General features: G+C 42.6%; 1 protein-coding gene across 1 annotated transcript; it reads left to right on the top strand.

Annotated features, from left to right (window-relative positions):
* Nucleotides 1–9,788: 9,788 nt before the first annotated feature.
* Nucleotides 9,789–10,507, top strand: LOC105468027 (PRELI domain containing protein 3B-like). Its single transcript, XM_011717929.3, is given in 2 exon segments — nucleotides 9,789–9,864; nucleotides 9,866–10,507. Coding segments are annotated over 2 exon segments (582 nt in total). The 5' UTR covers nucleotides 9,789–9,817; the 3' UTR covers nucleotides 10,401–10,507.
* The last annotated feature ends 225 nt before the right edge of the window (nucleotides 10,508–10,732 follow it).

Raw genomic sequence — 10,732 nt, forward strand, 5'->3', positions numbered from 1 at the left:
AGAGGAAAGAAATGAAGAAAAATGGTTTTTAAAACCAGTCTCGGCCGGGCGCGGTGGCTCAAGCCTGTAATCCCAGCACTTTGGGAGGCCGAGACGGGCGGATCACGAGGTCAGGAGATCGAGACCATCCTGGCTGACACTGTGAAACCCCGTCTCTACTAAAAACTACAAAAAACTAGCCGGGCGAGGTGGCGGGCGCCTGTAGTCCCAGCTACTCGGGAGGCTGAGGCAGGAGAATGGCGTGAACCCGGGAGGCGGAGCTTGCAGTGAGCTGAGATCCGGCCACTGCACTCCAGCCTGGGTGGCAGAGCGAGACTCCGTCTCAAAAAAAAAAAAAAAAAAAAACCAGTCTCAAAATTTAGCAGAAAGAGTAGATTCGGAGGAAGAAAGATCTAATCTACGGGCTCTGTCTTAATGATGGGTCTCTGCACCCCTCCATACTCTCACTGCTCTCCCAGTCCAGAGAGGCTGGCAGTGGCTAATAAGTGCCTTTGGGGGATCCAGGAGAAAGGGGGCCAGCAGGAAGGATGAGTTAAGAAATGTGTGAAGTCCTTAGAACAGTGCCTGGCACATAGTAAGCACAGTATGTTAGCTGCTTTCATCATCAGGGTTATTATTGCTGGTCTTATTCTTACTAGGAAATGGGGGATAAGTCTTATTTCTTCTCAATACTCTGGGATGTTCTGGAAATGCCAATGGAGGAGACCCCAGAATGTCTCATTTCAGGTAGGTTCACAGGGTCCTCAGGTGCCCCTGATGTTCTCCATCAGCAAGGCAGGGCCTCAGGTGGTTTCTGTTTTCTCCAGATAGGCCGTTACAGCTCTCTTGCAGCATCTGTGGCACTGGCATCACCTGCAATGTGCTCTGTGACAGCGTGATCCCAGTTAGCAGGTGCAGCACCCATCACAGCAGCCACTTCCATCCACTACTGCTCATATTGCCTTTGTCATTTCTGTTGAGATGGCAAAGGGTGGTCTCATCGCCATCAGATGGCTCTTCGTGGCTCATTAAAGCTCTTTTATAGGTTATATTCTCAGAGAACTAGAGATACATGGCCTTAGGTTTGGAGCAAAGACTTTTTTTGTGACATTGTGGACATTATGTGGTGCCTCTCTCCCCACAACCCACAAATCTTAACAGTTAAATCCCCAAACCACTAACGAACCTTCCTGAAAAATAGAAGTGCTGGTGGCTTTTTATGGGATAACATTTCTTCCATCATTATGCAGATTACATTTCTCACCTTCTTCCTTAGGAATGTCTTTACTGCATTCACAGCTTGTTTTATAATCTAAGTGGGAAAAATGACTGAGAATGAAACTCAATGATTATATGAAAGTATGAGCAGGAATGAAGTGACAGAATGTGACAAATGAAAGCGTACGTTAGAATAGGAGGCCGGGCTCGGTGGCTCAAGCCTGTAATCCCAGCACTTTGGGAGGCCGAGGCGGGCAGATCACGAGGTCAGGAGATCGAGACCATCCTGGCTAACACGGTGAAACCCCGTCTTTACTAAAAATACAAAAAATTAGCCAGGCGAGGTGGCGGGCGCCTGTAGTTCCAGCTACTCTGGAGGCTGAGGCAGGAGAATGGCGTGAACCCGGGAGGCGGAGCTTGCAGTGAGCGGAGATCCGGTCACTGCACTCCAGCCTGGGCCACAGAGCGAGACTCCTCAAAAAAAAAAAAAAAAAAAAAACCTCCAAAAAAACACAGATTTGTTAGTTCTACATCTTAAGGCCCACTGAAATTATCTCATAAAAATCATAGTCCGACAATATTAGATATTTTATGACAAAGTATGCCTCACGGTTTTTATCTCTCTGATCAGACATTAGAAGCCTGTGGGAGGCTGCTTCTCAAAGCCTGTGAATCTCCCTTTTGATTCCCAAGGAAACGCTTAATTCTGAAAAGCACGGTTCAAAATGAGTCTGGCCATTGAATATAAAGCACTATTGTGAATAAGTGATATTCTCTACTTCCTGGAGTCCTGAATAGAGTTCACTTTGGTCTCAAAATTTCTGCTACTGACAAGTCTGATTCCATATAAACTTTTTTTCAGTTGCTATGTCATCAGCACCATCATGCATTACAGGAAAAAATGTTTCTCTGCTCTCTACTTTGTCCACCTGCTTGAATTGATGTGGGCTTCAGAATTTGCCATGTTTGGTTGAAACAGTAGCTTACTAGAGGATTTGGGCCTTTGGATTGTAAATCAACGAAAGCACCAAAACCAGTAGTAATAAGACCAACATTTAGTAGAATGGTGTATAGCTGCACCTGAAAGGAATTTTTGTTTTGGGTGGAAGTTTAAGTTTGAACAGGCCCTGTATCTGATAAGCAGCTGCCTGGCCTGTGGGATAGTCTATGGTGAATGAGTTCCAGGACAAGAGTGCCCTACTGCTGGCCTCCAGCCCTTAGAGGATGGGGGTGAGATTGAAAATTTGTAAAGATAAGGCCAGACGCAGTGGCTCATGCCTGTGATCCCAGCACTTAGAGAGGCCGAGGCAGGCAGATTGCCTGAGGTCAGGAGTTTGAGACCAGCCTGGTCAACATGGTGAAACCCCATCTCTACTAAAAATACAAGAATTAGTTAGGCATGGTGGCACGTGTCTGTAATCTCAGCTACTCAGGAGGCTGAGGCAGGAGAATCACTTGAACCCAGGGGGTGGAGGCTGCAGTGAGTTGAGAACACACCACTGCACTCCAGCCTGGGCGACAGAGCAAGTCTCCATCTCAACAACAACAACTAAAAAAAAAAAAAGAAGAAGATGAAGAAAAGAAAATTTACAAAGATAAGCTAAGATCTAGGGGAAATTGGAAATTTATTTGGGGGTTTATTTGTTGAATTGGAATTTGAAAGGAGTTGTTTGCGATCATTATGTCTTTCAGTTAAACTGGATATCAGACACCTATCAGGGACATGAAAGTTCAAATTTCTTTTTCAAGAGCCAAGCAGTGTGTATTTTAAAGAGTGAAGTGTGTGTCTTGGTACTTATTATCTGTAATGTCTGTAACTCGTAGGGGAATTAGGAGTGTCCTGGCCTATGCTTGTAGTGTGGCCTTAGTGTATGTGGAGACCTATATGATTTTGATTTACATTTTGGGTGTGTGTGAGGCAAGAAATTCTGAGAGTTTTTTTTTTTTTTTTACCTTATGGGGACAATTTTTAGGTTATGGCCCAATAGCTTATAATAAATGTGAAGATAGGGCCATTTGTTGACCAGGGTATCCAGTGCTAAGGGGCCTGCCAGAAGTTTGGCCAAGTGTGTTGTTTCTGGGTCCTGTCCTTTATTAGGGACATCTTGGCTAAGGGATGAAGGCAGCAACATCCCACCAAGCTCCATCACATCTGAAGGTTGGCAGTGCCATCTGCATAGCCTACAAACTCCCATTATTTGTCACCCAGTTAATCCCAAAGGGCTTTCTATGTAGTCAGGGAGTCTGAGGATGGGGTGACCTCCTCTAGCAACCTGGCATCTTGCAAGGGACTGAGAACAAGGGAAGCTACTGCCTCCTGCAAGTGGAATATGCCAGAGGGCCCAGGTTTGGATCTATCTGGTCTTACAGAGGCCTTGGTAGCCATGCTGTGTTTGTGGGTGCTGTTTCCGTGACCCAAAGGATAATAGGCAGCTGAATATGGAGGGTCACAGGCTCAGGTTCTGTGAGAGCCTCTATTTCTAGGACACCCTAGTAGGTAGTTAGGCATTTGTTATTCTCATGGTATATAGAATGAGGCTGAGAAGGGCAGTCTTTTTGCATCAGAAACCCTGGGGCAACTAATGGCCATCATAAGTGGTCCAGAGATTCTAGGAAGCATGAGAAGAGATTGCCTAAGCCTATACAGTGAAGGAGTTATTTGAAGGCACTAACAGGAGTGCCTGTTGATTATCATTTGTAAGTATAATTTGCAAATGCAGTGTCTGTTGCCCCCATGACCTACAAAGGGATAAAAGACTTATATGTCCTTATTGAGTGTGGCAAGTTGATCTCCTTGAAAGAGGACGTTATCAATGTAACGTTTTACTTGTGCTCCTGGAGAAAGGTGGATGTCATCAAGATCTTATCTGAAACTATTGCGTGTGACAAAAAAGCTACTAGGGTACCCCATGGATAGCCTGAAAAGGCATATTGTGTCCCTTTGGAGGTAGAGGAAAACTGTAGCTGAGAGAGTGTTTAAATAAGTACTGAACAGAACCTCTTAGCCAATCTTTAATAGCAAACTATTTACCAGTTGTTGATTGGATAGAATCAGTAATCTTAATAACATTGGATATTGGGTCTAGGACCTTGATGGATGAGAGCACAGCATTAAGGTTACAGCAATCCATCACGAACTCTCCCACTACCTTTTTAAAGGTTTAAGAACAAAGTAAAATTGAGCTGTTGTATTAGTCTGTTTTCACACTGCTGTAAAGAACTCCCTAAGGTGGGTAATTTATAAAGGAAAGAGTTTTAATTGACTCACAGTTCCGCATGGCTGGGGAGGCCTCAGGAAACTTAGAATGATGGCAGAAGGCAAAGGAGAAGAAAGTGCCCTTTTCACAAGGCAGCAGGAGAGAGAAAGAGCACAGGGGAAACTGCTACTTTTAAACCATCAGATATGATGAGAAATCCTCACTCTCACTAGAACAACATGGGAGAAACTGTCCCCATGATCCAATCACTCATCACGTCCCTCCCTTGACGTGTGGGGATTACAATTCGAGATACAATTTGGGTAGGGACACAGAGCCAAATCATATTATTTTGTCCCTTGCCCCTCCCAAATCTCATGTCCTCTTCACATTTCAAAACCAATCATGCCTTCCCAACAGTCCCCCAAAGTCTTAACTCATTCCGCCATTAGCCCAAAATCGTAAATCCAGCATCTGAGACAAGGCAAGCCCCTTCCACCAATAAGCCTGTCAAATAAATAACAAGTTAGGTACTTCCAAGATACAATGGGAATACAGGCGTTGGGTAATTGTTCCCATTCCAAATGGGAGAAATTGGCCAAAATAAAGGGGCCCACAGCTTTATGCAAGTCCAAAAGCCAGTGGGGCAGTCATGAAATCTTAAGCTGTGAAATGATCTCCTTTGACTACATGTCTCACATCCAGGACATGCTGATGCAAGAGGTGGGCTTCCAAAGCCTTGGGCAGCTCTGCCCCTGTGGCTCTGCAGGGTACAGCCCCTGTGGCTGTTTTCATGGCTCATGTTGAGTGCCTGTGGCTTTTTAGGTGCATGGTGCAAGCTGTCAATGGATCTACAATTCTGGGGTCTGGAGGACAGTGGCCCTTTTCTCACAGTTCCACTAGGCAGTGCCCCAGTGGGGACTCTGTGTGGGGGCTTCAACCCCACATTTCCCTCTGCATTGCCCTAGTAGCATTCTCCATGAGGGTTCGGCCCCTGCAGCAGACTTCTGCATGGATATCCAGGCATTTCCATACATCCTCTGACTTCTAGGCGGAGGCTCCCAAAGCTCAACTTTTGTCTTCTGTGCACATGCCCAGTGCCACGCGGAAGCTGCTAAGGCTTGGAGCTTGCACCCTCTGAAGCAATGGCTCAATCAATGGCAAATGACTTGGCCCCTTTTAGCCACGGTTGAAGCTGGAGTGACTGTGATGTAGGGCACCAACTCTTAGGGCTACACAGAGCAGTGGTGCCCTGTGCCTGGCCCACAAAGCCATTTTTCCCTGCTACGCCTCTGAGCCTGTAACTGGGGAGGCTGCCGCAAAGATCTCTGACATGCCCTACAGACATTTTCCCCATTGTCTTGGCTATTAACTTTTGGCTCCTTGTTACTTATGCAAATTTCTGCAGCTAGCTTGAATTTCTCCCCAGAAAATGGGTTTCTTTTTTCCACCTCATCATCAGGCTGCAAATTTTTCTAAGTTTTATACTCTGCTTTCCTTTTAAATAAAAGTTCCAGTTTTAGATAATGTTTGTGAATGCATATGACTGAATGCTTTTAGAATCAGCCAGGGCACTTCTTGAACACTTTGCTGCTTAGAAATTTCTTCCACCAGATACCCTAAATCATCTCTCTCAAGTTCAAAGTATCACAGATCTCTAGGGCAGGGGTAAAATGCTGCCAGTCTCTTTGCTAAAGGATAGCATGAGTGACCTTTACTTCAGTTCCCAGTAAGTTCCTCATTTCCATCTGAGACCACCTCAGCCTGGACTTCATTGTCCATATCACTATCAGCAGTTTGGTCAAAATCATTCAACAAGTCTCTAGGAAGTTCCAAACTTTCCATATCTTCCTGCCTACTTTCTCTTCTTTTTTAATATATAAAGGATTTTTTTTTCTTCAACTTTTATTTTAAGTTCTAGGATACATGTACAGGATGTGCAGATTTGTTACATAGGTAGACATGTGCCACGGTGGTTTGCTGCACAGATCATCCCATCACCCAGGTATTAAGCCCAGTGTCCATGAGCTATTCTCCCCGATGCTCTCCCTCCCACTACCCCTTCATTTTCTTCTGAGCCCTCCAAACTGTTTCAACCTCTGCCTGTTACCCAGTTCCAAAGTCATTTCCACATTTTCAGGTTATCTTCATAGCAGTGCTCCTCTCCCGATACCAATTCTCTGTATTAGTCTGTTCTCACACTGCTATAAAGAACTGCCTGAGACTGGGTAATTTATAAAGGAAGGAGGTTTAATCGACTCACAGTTTTGCATGACTGGGGGCCTCAGGAAACTTAAAATCATGGTGAAAGGTGAAGGAGAAGGAAGTGCCCTCTTCACAAGACGGCAAGAGAGAGAGCGTACAGGGGAAACTGCCACTTTTAAACCATCAAATCTCATGAGAACTCCCTCACTATCAAAGAACAGCATGGGGGAAACCTCCCCCCTGATTCAATCACCTCCCACCAGGGATTACAATTCGAGAGGAGATTTGGGTAGGGACACAGAGCCAAACCATATCAGTTCTCAAATGTAGAAGTAATGCGGACCCTTTATTAACTGGGTTTTTAATATATATACATAATACATTTTAATCCTTGAAGGCCCAGTTTTAACTTATGTTGGGCATATTAACTATTTTAACTGGGGGTTCACAGTGTCACATTTTATCAAGGCAGTCTGTAACCACTAGAAACTTATTTTACTTTTAATTTATTGTATCAGAGTATATATGCCCAATATAGACAGCAATGGATACTGTGACTATGGGAAATTTAGGCAAGGCTACAGTTAAAGGGAGACATATCCATTTTTTTCTTTATATTATATTTAGTTACCTTCTCAAGATTATAGGGAAGCACAAAGTTTCAATTTCATGTGATTCCCAAGTATGACTATAATTTGAGCCCAGTGTTGATTAAATCCATGAAGTTTTGTCAACTGGTATATTTTAACAAATGCTAAAGTTAAGTTAAAACCTGTTTTATAGAGGCACAAAAGCCAACCAGACCTTTTAAAATCTTTTTGTTTTATAAATTCTTTAGTATATAAGTTTTGGATTTCCAACTGGGTCAAATTATGGAACTTTGTTTAGATTTAGTCATATATTATGATAGACAGATGATAGATATGAGGTATCTATTTATTATATTCCCTCCCTCCCTCCCTCCCTTCTTCCTTTCCTCTTTTCCTCTCTCCCTTCATCCCTTCCTTCTTCCTTTCCTTGTAGTGCCTGAGCCTCCAATTGTTTTCCCTCATTGCCAGTGAAGTGCCTTCCTGATACTTGACACTTTAAAAGTTTGGTTAAAAATCATACTCCTTAATGTAATAAAAACTAGAGCTGGGCTGGGCAACTCGTGCTTGTAATCCCAGGGAATCAGAAGGCTGATATGGGAGGCTTGCTTGGGCCTAGGAGTTGGAAGCTGCAGCAAGCTATGATCATGCCACTGTACTTTAGCCTGGGTGATAGAATGAGACCTCATCTCTTAAAATACACACACACACACACACACACTGTAACTATTTCTTCTAGTACATTATCACTTTGGTAGTAGTATAAGTGCAACAATACAGATATATTATGGGGGTAAATAGATTTATGCAGGCTTGCTGGGGCTAACCACTATTTTTGAACAAAAGTGTGATTTTATCGATTAAAAAAACTGGAGTTCGTAGTAGAGGAAACCCAGTTCTAATCTGCAGAAAATCAGCTGATGAAATTGATTCTGTTCTTGAAGGTGCTGGACACTCTGTATGGTTTATCCTTAAATGAGACTTACTGTATGAAGCTACTGTGGAACAGATTCCACAGTAGCAGGGACGAGGCAAGAATGAGGGAGCTGGTTGTAAAAATAATAATTTCCAATTTTTGTGGAAGTATCACATATGAAGGAACCAATTTAGACAGATACATAGAGATGAAGAAGTGCATTAAAATTTATTGTGATGAAATATTATTCCATGTTTCCCTTGTAGACAGATTTAATTTTTTAATCTCTAAGCAAATTTCCATACAAGTGAAGGATAAACCAAATTAGGTAAAACTACGTGAAATAAGCATTTTTCTTCCTCTTCATCTTTCTTTTTCTTCCCTTCCCCTTCCTCCTCATCTCACCATCCTCCTCCTCTTTTTCTCCTTGGATGATTTTATCCCATTTAGTTGAGTAAATTGCTGCTGCAGTTGATAATTAGAGTTAATATAGCCAAGAGTCAGGGTTTAGGTCAATACGCTTTGTGTATTCGGGTTTATAAAGCAAGCTTAAGAACTTTAAAATAGAGATTTAAGTTCTAGTTAGTTGTAAATGGACAATTTAAAGTGATTTATAAAAATTACCTTTCTTACTCAAGTAAAATGTAACTCTAACACTATAGCTATTTTTAGGTTCTAAAATGGTCTTGAGGGAAATTTATTCTGAGGCTGTAGGACTATCAAAAAGACGTGAAAGCTCTCTAGGATGTGAGAGAAGCAGCATGACAATTCCAAGTAGTAAAGTGAGCATGGCTCATTTTTGCAATAAGAAATGAAGTAAGGAAAGTATTTTGTTTTTAAAAAATGAAAGCTTTAATGTAAAAAATATCTGAGCCTTTCTGTGCTTCTTCCTACTTTAATATGACATGACCTATTTATGACCTTTCTGCATTATGTATCTTCATGGAACAGAAAACATCCTCAAGGATCCTCAGATGCTGCGGTAACCTTCAAGCAAATACAGCAGACAATACGTAATGTCTAACTGTGCAGTAGAGGGAGAAACCTCTCCAGGTTCCTTTCAACTTTGTTATTTGTTCACAGCAATTTAAAGGCCTTTCTTCTTTGCTGGTTGTCTAGGGACTACTCCTACTTAAAGAAGCATAAGTTTTTTTGTTTGTTTGTTTTTTTACATGGAGTCTTGCTTTGTTGCCCAGGCTAGAGTGCCGTGGTGCGATCTCTGCTCACTGCAACCTCTGCCTCTTGGGTTCAAGTGATTCTCCTGCCTCAGCCTCTCGAGTAGCTGGGATTACAGGTGCCCAACACCACACCCGGCTAATTTTTGTATTTTTAGTAGAGACGGTGTTTCACCATGTTGGTCAGGCTGGTCTCAAACTTCTGACTTCAAGTGATCTGCCCACCTCAGCCTCCCAATGTGCTGGGATTATAGGCGTGAGCCACTGGGCCCAGCACCTTCCCTCTAGTTCTTACCAGGCCCTCACCTTCTGTACCTGGACTACCATAACTCCCCCATCTAATTAGGCCCAGACACGAAGTCAGACATAACCTTTAAAAAATCTGATCACATCATTTTTTTGGTTTTAAAATCACCGACATCCAGTCTCATGTGTTTCTGGTAAAGGTCTAAATGTACACATATCTTTCAGAGAAAGGTGTTTGCCAATATTTATCAAGAATTTAGGCGCTACCCGGACATCGCTCAGGGTGCCGGCACCATGAAGATCTGGACTTCGGAGCACGTCTTTGACCACCCATGGGAAACTTACAACAGCTGCAATGCAGAAATACCCAAACCCTATGAACCCAAGTGTGGTTGGAGTTGATGTGTTGGACAGACATATAGATCCCTCTGGAAAGTTGCACAGCCACAGATTTCTCAGCACAGCGTGGGGACTGCCTTCCATTGTGAAGTCTCTTATTGGTGCAGCAAGAATGAAAACATATGTGCAAGAACATTCTGTAGTTGATCCTGTAGAGAAAACAATGGAACTTAAATCTACTAATACTTCATTTACAAACATGGTTTCAGTAGATGAGAGACTGATATACAAACCACATCCTCAGGATCCAGACAAAACTGTTTTGACTCAAGAAGCCATAATCACTGTGAAAGGCATTAGCCTCAGCAGTTACCTTGAAGGACTGATGGCAAGTATGATATCCTCAAATGCTAGTAAAGGCCGAGAAGCAATGGAATGGGTAATACATAAATTAAATGCTGAGATTGAAGAACTGACAGCCTCAGCAAGAGGAACCATAAGGACTCCAATGGCAGCAGCAGCGTTTGCAGAGAAGTGATCATGACAGTTGGTAGACAACATCGAGTACTCCAGGTCTCTCCAAGCTGACTATATATTTATTTGTTATTTAAAAAATACAACTATATTTTGGGGTTTTGTTTTTTGTTTTTTGTTTTTTTATAAGTAGGTGTAAGGCTATGTGACTTGATCTAAACAGATGCAGGGCCTCTAAATAAAAGGGATCATCTGAAATTAATGTTGTTTGAAATTACTATCTTGATTTTGAGGGTTCCAGTATTTCTGTGAAAACTGAACAAGAACTTCTTGGAAACTGGTATTGATATTCAGTCTCCTTAAGGTAGAATTTTCAAGCTTTTCATACATTGGAAC

This window comes from Macaca nemestrina, chromosome 11 (genome assembly GCF_043159975.1).
Source record: "Macaca nemestrina isolate mMacNem1 chromosome 11, mMacNem.hap1, whole genome shotgun sequence".
NCBI lineage: Eukaryota > Metazoa > Chordata > Mammalia > Primates > Cercopithecidae > Macaca > Macaca nemestrina.